At 41.0% G+C, this 19,213-nt stretch overlaps 3 protein-coding genes across 3 annotated transcripts; 1 reads left to right on the top strand and 2 right to left on the bottom strand.

The window, feature by feature from the left end:
* Positions 1-20: 20 nt before the first annotated feature.
* On the bottom strand, positions 21-1,558 carry LOC118478202 (the record flags this gene model as incomplete). Its single annotated transcript, XM_035971318.1, is given in 1 exon segment — positions 21-1,558. A coding segment is annotated over 1 exon segment (1,467 nt). The 5' UTR covers positions 1,489-1,558.
* On the bottom strand, positions 1,554-3,169 carry LOC101846230. Its single transcript, XM_035971321.1, has 3 exons — positions 2,211-3,169; positions 1,633-1,714; positions 1,554-1,598 (listed from the first exon to the last, which is right to left on the bottom strand). Exons 1-3 carry the CDS (start codon positions 2,417-2,419, stop codon positions 1,554-1,556), a joined length of 336 nt encoding a protein of 111 aa, XP_035827214.1. The 5' UTR covers positions 2,420-3,169.
* A 2,293-nt stretch (positions 3,170-5,462) lies between these two features.
* LOC101846020 (splicing factor U2AF 50 kDa subunit) lies at positions 5,463-15,098 on the top strand (the record flags this gene model as incomplete). The annotated part of the gene is given in 4 exon segments (XM_005104362.3): positions 5,463-5,549; positions 6,207-6,333; positions 12,697-12,800; positions 13,450-15,098. Coding segments are annotated over 4 exon segments (450 nt in total), but the record flags the coding sequence as incomplete, so codon positions are not given.
* Between the last annotated feature and the right edge of the window lie 4,115 nt (positions 15,099-19,213).

Below are 19,213 nucleotides of genomic sequence, written 5' to 3'. Positions count from 1 at the left end.
AACTAGTGTTCTGGGCCTACCTTAACAGTTGAAAGCCCCTGAAGAGTAGGTGACACCCTCCCTTTCCTCTCTCTTGTCCTTCTCGTTGAGGTGGTTCTGTTGAAGGTGCTTTCGTTTCCACTTCGAAATGTTCTTTCCTTTCCTCTTGGAGTGACGAATTCTTGTCTCTGCTACTCCAATGGCATGCGAATTTGTCACAGCTCCCCAGGTCAGGCCGAGTCTTTCGAAGACTTTGTATAGTCCTGTAGGTCCCATGTTAAACGAAATTACACTTAACGCCACAGCTGTTTCAATGGTTGGGAGGTGGGCGAAAAGCACCTTGGGGCAACGTCTCCAAATTGTCGAATTAAAACATTCATTTGGGTTCTGCGTAGACATTCTGACACACCTAGAGAGGAGTGCTGGGTCAGTCAGCCTCTTGAAAATGGGGAATACGTAAGTCCCTATATCAGGTGATAAGGTTGGGTTGTGGGGAGGGGGCTGTTCACCCTTGGCGAGGGCACGGTTGTGCTTGCACCATGATGTTTCACCCTCTGGGCACAAACGATGGTTCGGGGCGCTGTCCGTGGACATCATGTGGAACAGGCCACCCATAACACCCAACTTCATCTTCTGAATATCAGGGGCATTCTGTCTCAGATTCGTGGCGTAAGTGTTTGTGATTTTTTTTATTTTGGCAGCGGTCAGTTTCCTGTTGAGCTTCTGCTTGTTGTCTTTTTTAACCTGTTCTAACTGATTGTAGATGCGTTTGGCTATATGATTTACGCAGTCTTCCTTCTGCACCGGAATGTCGTAGACACCAAGGTCGTTGACACGTGTCAGTGCCTTGCTGTCACCATCACACAACATAGTGCCATATATCAGCCCACGGCACTCAATTGACCGACTGAAGATCACCTCAGCTGCTCTAGTCTCCATTGCGTTAGAGGAGCCTTCAAAATTTTTGTTACACAAAGGTTTGTGCCGTTCGAACCAGGACAAGTACTGTGGGGAGTCGGGATCTGGCGCACGAGTACACCCTGTGCAGAAATTAGATACTGTATATGTGTCCAGTACATACCCACTGTCCACATCAATCGCCACACCTACTCCATAGTGTGACGAGTGACCTCGCTTGTGCCACGTGCCGTCGTAGGAAACGTTGACAACCTGAACGCCAGACGGACTTGATCGTTCAGTTGTGTACACGTTGGATTGATGACGTTCTTTGATGACTCGGGCAGAAGCCGACATAACTTCCTCTGCAGCACCGATGGCAGCCTCTCTCACTTCTAGGCCGATTTCATAGAACGTCTTGTGGTGCATGACGTTGGGCATGTTCATGATGCTGAACATCGTCTTCATGGTGCTCAGCGGCACACCGCACTCCTTAGAGGCTACGACCGCACGGACGTTGATGTCGTGTCGACGTGTTGATTTCGGCGAAGTGCACTTTGACCAGACTGGTTTCTGGCATGTATTGCATTCCACAGTAAAACGACAAGCCATACCGATGTCGCTTGACGCATCAAGGGATAGATCGGAGCCAAAGCAGATGGGGCATACAATAATATCTAGCATAGCGAGAAAAAACGACGATTGTACAAGGTAGTATCGCTCTGCTTCAGGATCAGGGGACGAAGAATGATCTACGAAGGCTGACATCTTCTGCTCACACGGCGATGAATTTGTTTGGGTTTCTGTTTCCTCGTCGTCTTCAACGGGAGCTGGCTCACTGTTGCAGAAAATAAAATTAGACATTGCGTTAGAACTACAGTCCTTAGAAAGTCAAAGCAATATAATTTTGCATTGTGTGATACATGCAAAATTGTAGAAAAGCATGGCATTAGGTCATTAGGCTACTTGAAAAGTACCAGATCTACACTTACAACTTTCTTTCTGTCTTTGAGAACATTCAACACAATAATAACTTGTGCTCACACCACCCTCTCCAGAAATATTTGCATAACTCAGATCTGCATATAGCTGAGCACACAATTGTTTTCTTCCTCTGTGTGATCCTTCACCCATAAATCTAGATCTATACTAGAACCTCACACAGTGCAATTTTACAGAGAAGTATAATTTAGATCAAGACTGTAGATCTAGATCTAATCTAGATTTATTAGATTGGGGAGCTTGAGTGATATAAGAAACCAGTTTGTAGATCTAGAATGAATAAATCCAGATCTAGACTCTAGATCTAAATAACGATCATGATATTTTCTTACCTGTCAATTTGAGGGCCTGAAGATGATGGACCGAATTCATTCACAGCAAGAGGCTGAACTGGCGAAGTAGGTTCATCCATGTCGACATCTTCGGTTGTTTCCACTCCATTTTCACACACCTGCGTGGTGGCATGCCTCCCTCTTGGCTTAGTATTAGGACCACGTCTCTTCTTTCGACCAAAAGCGAAAGTTTTAGCGACTCTCGGCATCTTGTAGAATGTGAACAGATTGTAAACAATGCAGTAACTCGCTTTGTTTCACTTCGACTGTCTTTATCAATGGCTTATGGCGTTGACCATAATATGCCAGGTATGAGTACGCGCGAGGTGTATCGTAGTACTGTCAACATCGGAACATTTAACAGTCTCAAGTAAAACGAATGTAATTTTATCAAAATGTTTTATTTATCAATATTCATAAATGAATTTTTTATTTGAATAAAATATCATATAAAAAAATCCCAAAGCATGGTGATTAGAGGTTTCGAAATGTGGATCGGGTTTTCCGAAAAGCGCTACACGGTGGCAACTCAGACATCCGAAGCTGAAGACCAACCAGAGTGAAGCATTTTTTGGAGCGCATGTCTCATTTGAATGCAATTGGTTCATTCTGTAATCGATTCATGTGGTTGACTCGATTACTATTCGTCGGTTGAAATCCTGCTCTTTCAAACGGTATATAACACGGCTATGTTTGTATACAATTGTAAGGCCGTTGCTATGGTCCAAACATTGCTCTTTTGTGAATTTGCTTCAACATTTCGCTTCCCGGCTGACATTTTGGCAGAGGGGGTGTCTCTAAAATGCCTGTTGAAAACACTTTTGTGACCGTTTTTCAACATTATGACCGATACCATTGTGAAGAAGAATGATTCGACTTTCAAAAAATGGTAAAACCTCGATTTCGATATTTTACCAAAAAAATGATATCTGTCAGGCTGAAATCCACCCGCGAGCCCCCTTAAGATCTAATACTTTAGTTTTTATGATTAAAAAAAAAATGGCATGAATTTGATTTTTTAAAAAAATCTCCAGAGACATGACAGAATAATATACACAACAACAATTATAAAAGTTCAAAGTGTTCTGTTTTGATTTGTATGCCTGCGTGAGTGTTTGGTGAAAATATAAAAGAAGGGCTGTGTGTTGATTCAGAACACCAGTACTAGTGCCAGATCTAGTCCTAAACTACAACTCGAGCCGTGTTTGGGTACATATCCAGGATCCTAACTTTCAGAAACATCATATTCTGAGTCACTAGAACTTGGAAAACGAACAGAAGTACAGGGTCCCACCAGGTTGGGGAAAAGTCGGGAATTTTGTGATGGGTTGGTAAGTCGGGAAAAGATAGGGCCTGTCTAATATTAGTAGTGAAGCTATCTAGACAGTTTGATTGATGAATCATGAAGAGGGAACCTAATTGAACCACTATGGCGGTAGGCGGAAGTGTATGTGTGACACCGAGGCTTGATCGGGAAGAATCAAGATCTACTTTCGCTTTCGTTACCACCCAGAAATTTCCCGGTAATAGTCGGATAGATAACGCAACATTTGTAACATGCAGGTTGTGCGTTACGAACGCTGTGTCGCCTTGAAAAATCAATATTAAAAATTTGTCCTCTGCTGTCACTTGTGAAAAAAGAAAAGAAAAGAAAGGTTATAGGCCTACAAGCGTCTTGTCGCGTTCGCCATCGTGACCGGTCAATGAACCTGTGAGTGTGAGTACCGGCGGTCGCGCTGTGAAGTATAGGACTCCGGAGGGGGGGGGGGGTGTATTGCTTTTTTTAATAAGGTACACTCAGGGAAGGGGATGATGGGGGGGGGGGGGAGCTGAAGGCAAAATTAGAGGTAAAAAACTTACCTTGGAAGCAAATTTTTAGTATTTAGAATTTTGAGAACTAGATCTAGCTTACTATAAGAGCTCTGCAAAGCGTGCGTTGGTGCAGGCCTTGCGTGGAATCGGGATCCGTCATGCCTTGTTATTGAACTCAAGTGTTCGTGTTTCATTGGATTGGGTGATTGTAATTTATATCTATATTTTAGCTTTTTGTTCAAGATTGGCAGATTTTCAGTGTCACTGAAGTTCTTACACCTCTTGCACTGAATAGGTCTAGATATCTAGATCTACTTGAGCCATTCAAGTTATTACACTAATATTATTACTCTACTTTGAGCTTGAGCAATAGTTTTCGTCTTCACGTTTATTATATGAATCATGACACCCAGACTGGTTATTGACAGTCGATGTTCTAGTTCTAGTTCTAGGTCTTTTCTCAGTCTCACAACAGGATTCATTTTTTTTATTAAGGCCTATAGTTTATGTATGCTAATATGATGAGGGGAAAATATAAAAATAAGTAAGAACAGACTGAAATACCAAAGTCACACTAGATTCCAGTGCCACACTGACTGGATATATAGTGTACCTACATGTGTGTGTGTGTGTGCGTGTGTGTATTCACAAACATGTACATAATATATTACATATAAATGGAGCACGTGCTGTCATTGTTATGTAACATGCCCCTGGAAAATGGATGAGGCCCCTTCCTTGGAAAATTGAGAAGCTGGGTTGGCAGTCACCCAGCATTATAATCATCTATCGTTTGAAGAGACTTTACTACAAAATGTACATTTGCATTCATTTAAAGACATTTTGATTTTTGATTTTTGATTGATGGGCTTTTTGGGGACCATTCTTGACGCGCGGCGGCCTGATTTTTCCCTTGAATTGGGGTCGTGAAGAAAATTTCGAGGATTTGGTGGGGACCCTGGAAGTATCGAAAACAGCTAAATTATGTGATTCTTGTTCATGTGACCTCTTCGACGCGACTGTCAAATTACTATCAGCTGTATAGAAAAAACGTAGTGTTAGTCCGGTCTGTTCAGCTCTGGTTGGGTGACTATCCTTCACCTTCAATTACTTTAAAAGTTGCCATGCAACTTCCGCCAAACTCGGCACTAAACGAAACAAGTGGCAAAACTAGCACTGGAGTCTGTTCCCGTACATGTGACGGGAGCACAAGATAAGGAACAAAATCGCAAAGTCCACCCGGTCGGGGGTACAGGATCCATACCGGCGAACCATCGGCCTGTCCCGTACCTGTGACGAGAACAGTAGTCAGTGAGTTAAAAGAGAAAAAAATTTGAAGTACCTTTCTATTAATTTCTGGTGTATTTATGTATTTTGGTTGAAATGTGTTTGACACGTTGATCATGTTCCTCAAAAAGGTTTCTCTTTTGATACCCCCAGGCCTGCGCAGGATTAAATGGCATGCAGCTTGGAGACAAAAAGCTCATTGTACAGAGGGCCAGTGTTGGGGCCAAGAATGCACAACAGGTATGTTGTAGCCTCTAGTGGGAAAGTTTTTCATTTCTACATCTTTTCTTAAAATTTTTTTTTTTAATTTAAAAGTGTCTCAACCCATAAAACTAATATGACATCCCTTAAGATTGTAAGGCTGATTTTTTATTGGATTGATTTCCATTGGCACTTCAGTTGTTTCTGATTTTTTATAAAGCATATCTTGAAGAGCCAGTATTATTACCCAATGAGATGTTGTGAGTTTGTCACAGATAACGCTTCGTTAATGGAAGGTCGTAAATAGACTATTGATTTGATGTGTATCAAATTGAAATCAAAATTTTATATATAAAATGAAGAGTGTGAGTCTGAGGTGTGACACCTGTTTTGTAAGCAGTGTTATGGCAGTTTCATGTTACATTGTAGCTTAAAAAAACTGGCAGGGAGGTGAGTTTCTCCTCAATCAGCTGGATGGCACCTCACCATCGCATGCAGGAGACCCAAGTTTGATTCCTGAGTGGGAAGAATTTTTATTGAGTATCACTGTCTCTGATGGGATGTTGTGTCCATTTCAGACCAGGTTGGCCCTGGCAGGCAGGGTGGAAGCCCATTTCCTAAATGATCTAATTATGTGAAGGGGGGGTGTGTGTGTGAGAAAACACCCTATATTTTATTTAACTTTTGATTCTACAGCAAGCACCTGTGCAGCTACAAGTACCTGGCTTGAACCTGAACCAAGGAGCAGGCCCAGCCACAGAGGTGCTTTGTTTGATGAACATGATAACGCCAGAAGAATTAGAGGATGAAGACGAGTATGAAGGTATGTTCTTTATTGTTTATTTATCATACACAGTGTTTAATTGTGTGATGTGTTTTATGAAAGGATCTCTTTAGGTTTAATGAATTAAAGGCAATGAAATAGTTCTAAAGGAGGCAAACTTTGCCATATTATCGTGTAAGTTGATGGTACTATTTTTGTCTTCAATTGCTTTCAGACAGTAACCCACTACATACCACTGTCTCAGGGCTGCCAACCATTCCGTTTTTTTCGTAATCATTACGATTTTTTAGCCTCACTGCGATCGTAAGGCGATTTATTACGATTTTTACTGTCAGCTGATTTTTTGGCTATAAAAAAATATTTTGGGTTCTTTTTTTAATTTTACAAGTCTTAGTGCAGACCTTTAAATCACCCGCCTATAGTCGGAAAACCGCCTATCTCTAAATCACCCGTCCCCCTAAAAAAAGGAACAGCTAGCCCTCTTCGCGCGAGTTAGCCATGCCCACAATAATACCGTACAGGAGAAGAAGCATTGTTCGTTTTAATATAGTAATTTGAAAAATGAGAGAGCACTATTGCGAATTTTCATCGGAAATTACTAATTTTCTCCATGTTCATTACTAAAAACCATGGAGATAGGTTGGCAGCCCTGCTGTCTTGGCTGACCTGCTCTTTCCAGTTTCCCCTTTCAATCCCCTTTGAAAACTGCCTCATGGCAATCTGTTTTAGCACTGAGATATTGTTTCATTTATTTTGTTTTGTGCTAATTATGTAGTAGTATTTTTAAACTGCGGAAAGTATGGTGACGTCTTACTCCAGGGGATACTCACATCCTACCTGGTGGGGTGGGAGCATAGCGCACTTTACTACAGGCCTTCTCAGCGTGCGGCTGGGGTCTCAGACTGGGAGCCTACTATATCATTTAAGTATTAACGTCTATTTATCCAGTCGACTCCATATTCAATCTCTGAGCATTGTTTCCAAAGGTAATTACAATATTTAGTCCTAAGTGACATAAAAATAAAGAGCTTAATAATTATTTATTTACTACTTTGCCCTATTACTATTAGATCTGTTATGCAATTTGGAAAAAAAATCGAAATCAACGTCAACAAGACATGACTAGATCTATTTACTGTACATGCCTTATAAATGAGTAGGGGCCTACTTACCAAGCCAGTTTTATGTTTCTCTGTAGTATAATCCATGTATCCAGGTGAAATAAGGGTGGGACATATCGAACAATGAACAATGTATGATTTAACATTCCAATTGGACTGTTGCGTTGCTTTCTGCTGTGGGTTTTTTTTTTTTAGACATTGATCACATCAATTATTAAACTTAACATTTTGCACAAAATTTCTTCTAGTATCAGTTTCCTTCTTCAGTGGATTGCAGTGTATGTGTATTCAATTATGATAATTTCAACATTTTCAATGCAGGTTCTTTTGAAGAGCGAGGAGTGGAAGCGTAACAATAGTTTTTAAAAAAAAAGATGTGTGCCAGAATCCGCCCGTGTTTCTCTTGCATTTCGATCTCAAAACTGTCAGACATGGTTAACTTGCTGAAAGATGTTCTGCAAAAAGAGTCATCAACAATATTGAACAAAAGAAAAGCAAAGGTCCACTGACATGCTCTATCAGAAGGGATATTCAAGCCGTCCCTATCCAATGAGCTTGTGTAGTGGCCGTACTTTTAGTAGTAGAAGGTTGTCTGTCCGAGTTGAAAAATTTCGTCCAGATCTTTGTCTTTGCGAGTAGCATAGCCAGCAATATAAACCAGCACAGATTTTGTTTCTGTACCAAGTGACTGCTCCAACTCAATTAGATTGTCCACAGTTTCTGAAGCCCTTTCGTCTTTTCAATGTTAAAATTGCAATCGGAGCAGGAATGACCAGGTTCTTCAAGGTTTGAAAGGTCTGCATCAAGAGATAGAAGTAGTCTTGATCTGTGAATTTTGATTTTTCCACAATTTGCTGAATGTTAATAAAGTAGGTCCCTCCTGAGCCCTATGACATATTGATGGGAGGACTGAAGTAACCGTCTACAAAGTTTAACAACTTCACTTCCATAACCATCTGGCCAGTGCAGTTCACACACAACAGTTTCTTTAGAAACTGATAACTTCGCATTGGATATCACAGAAATCCATGCATTTCTTTCAATCCCATCTTTTGGGAATCTAAACACAGACCCTTTGTTTTCACTTGAACTCGCTTTCTCTGAATTAGATCCATAATTTGTTCTGCAACCAAAAACCCATCATTTCCTGCCCATAATGGAAACCCAAATGACAACTACCACACATGCTTTGAAAACCAAATGTTTACCAGTGAATCTAAGAATATTTTTATGAGTTTGCACACTGTTGTTGGTGATCATGAAATGCAAGGTTGGATTCAACAAGAAAGACAGAATGAAGAGTCTGGTACGAGAGAGACTCTTCTTGACTACTGGAACGATAACACCTATTGAATCCACACTTCACATTTCTATCATGAACAAAGAACACCACGTAGAGCTATTGTATCCAGTACAATGAAAATATTGGTGAATAAATCTACCGCTTAATGCACAAGACGCTTTGAATCAATTGAACATTTGATTTTGCCGGGCTTGCGAAAGACTTGCTAGATAGCGAGAAAGGACTGATTTTACACAGTACACAGCTCACACTTGCACTTGCACTGAGGATTAGATTACACACTATGCAAGACTCTGCCGTGCCAAGGCAGAGCGACGTATCTGCACTTATTATGATTTTGAGTTACGTCGTGCTGCCATTGGAAATAATATGGGCATGGCCCTTCAGTTATGTCTGTTTGCCTCAGTGAAATATTCTATTTGTAGTGCAGATACAAGAAGCAGAATGGGTATAGGCGTCCATTTAAACGAAGATGCAAAAACTAATTACATTTTTTTGCAGATACGTCAGTCTGCTATCTAGGTCAGTAGTGTAATTGGCTGACTAAGCGGCGACGCGACACTCGGGAATCAGGGGGGGGGGGGAAAGGGGGTCTAATGTTTCAGTTGCCTCCCTTACAGAAAACACCGTAGGCCCCCAGTCCGAGACCCCAGCCGTACGCTGGGAAGGCCTGTTAGTAAAGAACGCCATGGGTGGGAGTCATTCCTAGCATTGTGAGTGAGATGTCCGGACCACTGAACTGGGGTGCCCTACAATATTTTTGGGCCTTTTTGGAAGGTGTTTCTGGTTTGATGTCCTTATGCACAGACACTCGCACGTGCACACTGCTCACTCATGGATAAATAACAATCCCTTTGTAATGAAATGCTTTGCAGACCTGTCACTCATTCCGATTTAATCGAGATATATCAATTTTCGCCCAAATCTCATGCATCCCTTTTTTCCCGAATTCTATCGTGTGTATCCCGATGTTTTGTTCAAGTCTGCTGTTGTGCCAGATTTTTCTAAAAACTTACTCTGCCTTCTTTTCTATCGTGGGAAGCACCCGTTTAACTTTTTTTATCAGTAGGAACTCAGAGCATTATTTTCCGAAATATCGATGCCGGATTTAATAGTTGACTCGCCCCAAGTTGTGTTTGATCTTTGCCCGCACTCAGAATTCTCCAATATAGTAGTCTCCGCCTAAGATCCCGGTGTTCGGGAGAATGGAAATGCGGGATCTTAGGCGAACCGGGATCTTAACCAACGAACCCAGGGGAGAATCTATGGTGACCCATGCTAAGGCTCACAATCTGTAAAATGGTCTCCCTCCACTCTAAAATGAACTGACGTGACCGCTTGGTGTGTTTATGACGTATGGCGAGCAAAGAGTGGTTAACCTTGATGACCTATCACAGTGCATAGTAGGATGAGGCGTGCCATTTTCACTTATTATCCTGTCAATGAGTCTCAACATCTACGTTTTTCCAGTTGCCCCTCCCCCTTACCTGTCGAAAATTTATAGCTTTCCATCTCTGACCGAGTTCTCCCCCAACCGCCTTTGTCGTTACACACCATTACCGTATACTACACGTGAACACACCAATTAAAATTCAGTCTGTCTAGCAAATTCGGGAGTAGAGACAACTTCTGCAATGGTCAGGGAAAAGAGTTCACAGTTCAATGTGATCCCGCCTGGAGCGAACGTGTAGGCCCTACCCACTCAACGAGTAATGTAAGTTTAGGGGGAGACCTTAGGTGTGAGTGCAAAGTTCGGGGAAAACAAACGTGTTGGTCAGTTCACACCCCGATGTGATCCCATCTGGGGCAAACATTGTATCGCTTCATCGAGTTTTACGTGTATGTGATCACATTCACGATTGTGGCTGATTTTTGACCCGACTGACAGTTTATTGATCTCAACTTTTCATTCTTGGTGGATCGGCTGTCCCGCCTGAGCTTTTGTTCCGCAAATTATGATCTGAAATGCGGGATCTTAGCTGAATGTAGACCTTCAGAGTGAATCAGAGCTGGATTTTAAGGGTGACTTTTGTATAGTAAAAATTCTGTTTTCTTAAAACAGCGGGATTGTAAGAGGTGGGATCTTAGGCGGAGACTACTGTAATAGCCTGATAGCTGTTACAATTGCGACATACAAATAATTAATAATATTCGTAGTTCTGCTGTTACTTTCAAAACAAGACTTGGACAAGCGACAGTCGTTCTAACCTTTACATAAATACTGCGCTGACGAGACAAACACTTGGCCGCTTTGGTTGCTTTAGTCTGAACACATATGAGGGATCAGAGATTTGTTGGTACATAATTTGTGTGTGCGGCTAGAGAAAGGTTCCGAGTCGCTGCAGACCATTTTGAGCTATAGGTTGATAATGACAGAAACCACTTTTTTTACCGAAATGTTTCCATAAAATAATGATAAATCCACCTTTTTTTAAACTATATGCTCAAAGGGTTTTCATTGATTTGACTTCTAAATATTTTATTTTGAGGGTAGGGTATAATAAAAACAAATAATGAAAACTGCTTTTAAAAGGTGTTAAAATCTATTCTTGAAGCACGTTTTCTCTTCCCTGCTATGTTTTACCATTGAGTTCCAGTCATGATATTAATGTCAACTGAATGCCAAATTGGAAATGAATTTTCCATGAATAAATACACTTAAAAAATCTTTTTTTTTTTAGTTTGTACGTGTACTCACGTTTGTTAGACTTAAAAGCTCATTTTCTCAAAATTAAATTTTATACCCTACCTCTCGAAATGTGCAATATCTCAAAAACTACTTGAGCTATCAAAATTCAAAGACTCGCTGTTCAGCATTGAATTTCCTCTTAGGCACAACCCGTTACCTCAAAATGGTCAAAATCCAACTTTTGCTACCTGTCTTTAGGCTCACACATTTTGTTGGTCAGCTGTTGTCATTAGCCTAGAACAACTCGCGCTCGTCAACCCTTCGGGGCGGTGCCACTGACTGAACTGTCTTTGGGGCATTCCCATTTCTCATTCTAATGCACAGTAGAATTGTAAATGGGCTGATCCAACAATGTCATGCTCATAACTGTGCCTGAACTACAACAGGGAACTGCTGTTTTTTTTTCTTCTAATCCTCACTATCGTTGTTTTCCTCTGCTTCCTTTTGTATATTTGTTGCACTCTTGTGACCCGCTATTTCCGGGGTGCCTTGATAGTGGAAACAGACTTTGTGCTACTGAAGCTAGAGAGGTGAGCAGAGTAAGTGTGATTCCCTGTAAGGACTTCTCTGTTAACATCCACCCCTTGGCGCTCATATGACCATATGCAGTTGCGAGCGCCGTAAAACCTCTACTAAAACTAATTGAAGTGTCTTTCAGGACTTATTGGGGGGGGTTAAACACTTGGACTAGGAGTGCCTGACGTGATGCTTCAGGGTTTAAATTTTAAAAAACCCAACAAAAACACACACACACCGAGGGCATATATATTTATGGACACCCTGGAAAATTTTTAAGTCAGCATGCCAGTCACCTTGGTGATTTGCTGTTGATCCCGATTTTTTTCACCAAATCCTAATTTTTATTCCCCTGAGGTCCTGATTTTGAGATTTCATAGGGTGGCAGATCTGGCTTTGTGTCTTTTGTCTTTGAAGTTGAGTCGATGTACTGCAGGATGACAGGGGCAGATCGCTATAATTACGCTGTGTTTTTGTGTAACCACCCATTTAGTTCTTGGAGAGGGTTGTCCTATGGTCAACACACATATATGTGTGTGTGTGTGTGGTTGGGTTATGGGAGGGCAATTGTTAATTATGGTCAATTGTCAGTTTTCATTTGTGAAAATGATGCAAGGTCGCATGATAAAGTAAACTCACTCGTTGTGACGCCTGGTACTCCTGCTCTAGTTGTCATCACATGTTTTTATTTATCATTGTTCTCAAACCAACCAGTGGCTGTTGGTCCGACTGGAATTTTTGTACTTACTGTGTTTGATCTTCTCATTCTGCAGACATTGTTGAAGATGTGAAGGAAGAATGTGGCAAGTATGGAGTTGTTGTCAGCTTGGAGATACCGAGACCAATCAGAGGGGTGGAAGTTCCAGGTTTGGGCAAAGTGAGTACTCAACATGTACAGTTGGTGTACAGGGGATGCTTGCTAAACGCTTGGATGTGGTCTATTGTTCTTACATTTAAAACATTAAATTTTTTTCCCCAATGTTATTTATTGTTCCAATCTGAAATGTAGTCATTGTTATGTTTGCTAGCAGTCAAGTACAGTAGTGGTAAAGTAAGAGATGCTCCGGTATTGTTTACTCTTTCTCTCCTATCATACATCTATCGTCCTTATCTCTCCTATTCTTTTTTTGTGTTTGTTACTCTCTTGTAATGTCTCTAATCTTTGGCACTTATATGACCTAATTATGTTGCAAGTGCCATAACATTCTTACTAAAACTAAAGTAAAGGGTGCTTCTTTACTGAGAATTATTGGTGGTTTGGAAAAATGTAGTGTTCTAAAGTCCCTTTTTATTTCACAATTTTGGAGGGAAGAGTTTGTTTATTTATTTTCCCCTAGATTGTGTCCTTTCCTGTAAACTTATATTGCTGCAAATTCTGGAAAGTATGCAATGTCAATATCAGTCCTGTAAAGTAACTATCGTAGATTTCATTTTTAGAAATATTTCCTCACCTACCACAATTTATCTAGCCCTATCCACACTTTGAAATGGTGTCAATTTACCTTTTATTTCATTTTTTCCCCCAGATATTTGTGGAGTTCACTTCAATCATAGAATGTCAGAGAGCTCAAGCTGCCTTGACTGGTCGCAAGTTTTCTAATCGTGTTGTTGTTACCTCATATTATGATCCAGATCGTTACCATCGTCGTGAATTTTAGAAATCCCTTGAAAAATAAAATTTTGGTAAGACCTGTCTAAATGTTTTGCTTTGACGTCCAGCTTTGCATAACATTTCATTATATTGTCATGGAAGTTAAAAGTATAAAATATTTTAGAAACACAATACAGTATTGTTTATTTTAAAGTATCCATTTTCTCAAGGCATTCAATGTCCAGTGATTTACTTTCGCTTAGATTGCACTGAGGCTTTGCTAATAATTTTCTTGGAAATCTTTCGGAACAATTTGTTGTTCCTCACAAGTTTGATGTCAGGCCTCTTATGGTCTCCTTTTTTGTTGTCAGTTATTGTTTGATAATGTGGATATTAAAATTTAAAACACCTGCAGTGGTTTTTGACTCTTGTTTGCTCAGTCACCTTTAACTTCTTGAGGTTAAAAAGAGGTCAGGGAAGGAGGGTTGGCAAAAATTATTTTTTTTTTTTACTGCTTAAATGTTTGTTTGGTGCTCAAAGCTTTGGGTTCTGTCGGGGGGGGGGGGGGGGGGGTTGCTTTCCTCTGCTAATGATCTATCTTATTCTTGGTGTTCATTCTATTTTGTCATGCAGTCTCTCTCATTGTTATGCAGCTATTGTAGCGTCGGTTTTGTTCGAGATTGCAGAGCAGAATGGTTGTGCCCTTGTTGGTGTATTCTTGTTGTACCTGTTGCACAACACAAAATGATTGTTACACTGGCACCGTTGGAAGATCTGTTATTGTGCAAACATTGGTGAGATTTACAAGGGGGAAGTCACAGAAAATAGTTTGAATGTTTTTAAAAATTAATTGTGTATTTGTGCTTTGATGAAATCAAAATTGCTCCCAATGTGGACAACTGGGTTGACCTTTCTTCTAGTAGAGCTTGTGCGAGATGCCCATATGACAGCTTATAATATATGTAATAGCAGCTTCATATAGATGATTTTACATTCTCGTAAATTTATTGAAATCTTTTATCTGGTGTAGATTTGCTCATGTCTTTCCTCTGTCAGGCCTATTGACCTGTTGTGTAAGCTTTTTGTGTTCATTTTGTCTGCATATTGGTACTGACTTCTGTTCTCTCATGCAATAGGGCATAAAAAGTGGCATTTCTGTGGATCTTACGCATAAATGCCCAGAGCAAACACTTTTTTAGTCACTTTAGAGGTCCACCGAAAAACTTGATATCTGGCAGTAGTTGAACTTGTCCAAAGTTTTGAACAGGAGTATTCAAATTAGTCCATGGAGTCTTAGAATTCTGACTTCACCAATGTTTATGGAAAAGTAGTGTTCTAAAAAAGTTCTTATGGTCTTGGTTTTTGTTTTAGGATAACATGAGAGAAAGTATTGTCCAGTGCTTTTAAGCGGTTGTAAATTTAGACTTGAAGATAGGAATGGCAATATAAGAATTATAAACATCAAGTTGTATTTTATGATTATTGATGTACTGGTCTTCAAATTTTGCAGGCTATCAAATGTTTGGATGTTGGAAGGGGAGTGTTTTAAGAACAGAATAAACTGTATGTGACCAAGATTTGAAATATTTAGTTTGTTTTCGCTGTTTCCAAATTTCTCATTGACCTGTTGCCCGTCATGCCAATTTTTTTTTTTAGGGAAGACACCACTGAACCACCAAAATTGTTTAATGTAAAGCTGAAATAATTAATAAAGATTTAAGAGATTTCCTGTTTATAAAATAGGTTCAGATATTCTGATGGACACTTCTAATCTGTGGGTGGTTGGCCGGTGCTCTTATATGGTTTGCTTCTTCTTTCCTATCAAACATCTGTCGTCCTTATCTTTCCTCCTTTTTTGTGTTTGTTTCTTTCTTGTAACACCTAATCTTCAGCACTTATATGACTATATTGTGTTGCAAGTGCCGTAAAATTTTACTATTTAAGTCTTTGAACATAAAATCACATTTGGTTGTTTGTTGCCTGGGTGAGTGGTGAAGTGAATCAAGTCCATGGGAAGTGCTTTTTTTAAGGACACGTCAGGCCCTTGGCATACGGGATTCGAACCCACGACCTTATGGTTGCGAGTTATGCATATATAATTTCAGCAGGAAGACATTCTGCAAGGGTGCATTTAAGCTTTTTGTGTGTCCTTTCACTTTCAGACAGCATGGAAAGTGGAAAAAAAAAAATCAAGTTTGTCAAATGAATGGGCAGCTGAGGTTGTTCTTTCAATTAATTGACAGGCCGTCATTTTGGCTAGATTTGTTTATCTTCCAGATTGTGTGCCTTCTCCCTATTTCGCACAGCGACCCTCCCGCCTCAGCGTCTTCAGAAACTTGATTACTACGAACTTTTTTTATTGTAGGTGTCATTTACATCCCCCTGTACACAATTTAGATCAAGCGGGCTTCAACCTTGCCTGTCAAGGCCTACCCAAGCTGGGGAGGACACAACATCCCAGTGGGGGGCTCTCGTGGCCTAGAGGTTAAGGTGTTGGCCTCTCATTCAAAGGTCCCAGGTAGCGGCCGAAAAATTTTCTTCTCTAAAATTGTCCCCTTTCACCTCCTTTCCTGCTCTCGAGCAATCTTCTGTTGTCTGCTTTCGTCTTCTTTTTCTGCCCTCACCCCCTCACCTCCTTTGCCCCTTCCTCTTGGCTCCTGACTCTTTCTGCTGCTACTTCTTGGCTCCTTCTTACTGCTGTCTTTCAGCCACACCCCTGTTCTTTTGGTAGGAAAGATTTACACCTAGCCTTCTGGACAAGGGCGAAAAGTCTCGGGAGGTCCAGTGTACAAGTTGCGCATGCTAAAGATCCCTTGGTGATCTGAAATCGATAAGATTAATTGCTATTTTCGCAATTTCTTGCAATTTAAGGGCAAAAATACATCAACGCTTTAATTTTAACAGAATTTTTAATACGAGATGGTGCGAGCACAGAGCCGATAGGCCCACGTAAATCATGGTATCGGCCCCAGTCCTGATCGGCCCAGCTCAAGCCTACTGAGCGTACTCTAAAAAGCTATAACCGGAAATTCGTGTGATAAGAAAGTAGGTGTGTGAAGTGTACGTGAGTGTGTGTGCGTGTGAGTGTGCGCGCGTGAATAGGCCTATTGTTCGTACATGATGCATGTGTCTCAAGGAGATTAAAAGTAATGGAGGATGCTCTGTGGGCGGCACCGCACGCCTGATTGGAGCCCTCTCTCGCGGCGGAACTGTGGGCTACCTGCGCAGCGCGAATGCCCGACTGAGGCACTGAAATCTAGAAAGAAGGTTTTATTCCGAGGTCCTTGGGATTAGGCAAGTCAATTAGTAAAAATGCCTTGCACCTGTGTTGTATGTAAGTGTAAGAACCGATATGATGCTGCAGTGGACCGAAGTTTTCACAGTTGAGTTGTTTTCTTTTTAAAAAATTTGAATGAAAGTGTTTCTATGCCCCCAGCAACACAATTTAAATAATTAATATTCATAAGTGGCTGGCCCCGGCGCTACATGCCAAGGCCAACCCAGGCTGAAAGGGATACAACACCCCAGCAGAAAGACCGAGATACTCAATTTTTAAAAAGTATTCTTATTCATATAATTATTATGTGTATATATATAGTTATTAAGTGTGTATGTATATCCATATTATACATTTTAATTAAAGATATTGCTTTCCTTGATGTGTGCAAATTAGATGCTACTGTAGTCTAAATGCAGATATCTAGCGGCTCCATTAGAATATGAAATCAATACTCTACAAGTACTACAACAATAATGATGAACATTTTCTATGTTAAAGAAACACCAAACCATATCAGATGAGGGAAGAGGGTAGGGTGGGGTGAATAAGAGTTTGAGTCTTGTTAGATAGAACTATACTCGGTTTAATTCTATTGTTGTAAAAAAGAAACGCCACAGTTCGTGATTTAGCCCACAGTCGGCGGCCATATTTGATCCCCACCGCGGCGTACTGCTCGTGGCGCCGCGAAGAGAGAGAGGAGGCTCCATTAGTTCTAAACTCCTTGATGTGTCTACATACACGGTTACCGGGCACCTAGTCTCAGTATCTACGTACACGGTAACCCACCAGAATGAAAATTAACCAATATTCGTCTAGTGCTGTCACTTGTTGAAATTTAAAAAAAGAAAGTTATACACGCATCTTGTCGGGCTCGTCATCGTTACCTACCGGTCAGTGAACCTGTGCTCTCGCATCACATTGTGAGTATCGGTTCGGGTCACCAAAGTTCATTTAAAGTCTGTGCGCTACGAAGTATAGGGCTCCGGAATAGGAGAATTATTGATTTAAAAAAAAAAAGAAGTACAGTCAGGGGAGGGCTGGAGTTGAAGGCAACACCGGATGACAAAAACTGAACTTGGAATTCTTAACTGCCCGGTTACCGTGTACGTGACACTGAGACTACGTGCCCTGTTGCCGGTTACCGTGTACGAAGACACTGAGGCTAGGTGTCCGCGTACCGTGTACGTAAACACCCTGTTATTTAAAACGCCTATAGCCCCATTTAGACGTACAGTTCGTTGATCGACAGACTGACAGTTTAACCGACGGACACTCGGTGTGGGTCATCGGTAAACTGACAGATTGTCGACGAGAGAAGTTCCATTTAGACGTACAGTTTTTTATCCGTCCTCGGGCTGTTGTAGCTAGATATCTAGGTCAAAACGTCAACGAAATAGCTAAAGCAAGTTACGTGGATTATTCCGTAGCATTTTTGTTCTTAAATCCAAAAAGAAATCTAGAAGGAGGACCATCTGGGCTAAAGAATGGCTATCAAAAAGAAGTACGCCCCCCCACACACAAATAATCATTCTATTTCCACAATACTGGCAGCGTTCGATAAAGTGCGATGAACTGTAGTAGTACAGAGGAACTCAGATTTAACGAGCTCGGATTCAATGAGAACTCTGATTCAACGAGATGAGATAGATTCCCCGGTTTTTTTTCTTCTTTAAAATAAAAAAAATAACCCGGATTCAACGAGCACTTAAATCAGCGAGCTCGGATTTAACGAGGTCGCTTTAGGGTGAACAGCCCCCGAAGACGTGGCTTTGTTCATTTTTCTCCCATAACGAACTTTATCTATTCCTGGAAACCATCCATTGCACCTGAATTGTGAACCATTATTCACTTAGCCGATTGCAAGCGACCAATCAGCGGGTTTTTCCCCCCATACCAACACATGCGTTGTTAGCACACACACGTGTCTACTCTGGCGTGTGTCGGGGTCGTATGGGCGGCCTTGCCATATGTGGCTGTGTGTCAGTGTGTACATGTCAGGGCGTTGAACGTTACAGATACAAACGCGTCACAGTCTTTTTTCCCCTCGGCAACTGATCGTTATTACAATGAATAAGCTAGTCTTGACGTAGATCTACGTAATGAATTTTGCGTTGGTCTATGGAATCAAAAGTTGCCGTATGCTAGGCTCTACACAGCAACACAACTTTTTGGTAAACAATCCAGATGACTCAGACGTGTGTATTTGAACGAATCGGGCCTTTTTTACACAGCTCATAATATGCAGGCATTTCAGGCACTACTTGTGACTTCTCTTTATAAATACTACTTGTTTAGTGCCAGTAAACGAAACCTCATGTTTGCTATAACGAACACTCGGATTCAACGAGATTCTACGTCAGGCCCGGCGACCTCGTTGAATCCGAGTTCCACTGTAGTAGTTTACTTTTTTTGGTATCCC

This window comes from Aplysia californica, unplaced genomic scaffold (genome assembly GCF_000002075.1).
Source record: "Aplysia californica isolate F4 #8 unplaced genomic scaffold, AplCal3.0 scaffold00416, whole genome shotgun sequence".
NCBI classification, from domain to species: Eukaryota; Metazoa; Mollusca; class Gastropoda; order Aplysiida; family Aplysiidae; genus Aplysia; species Aplysia californica.
Note: the sequence above shows the minus strand (reverse complement) of the source record. Positions and strands in the feature narration are given on the sequence as shown.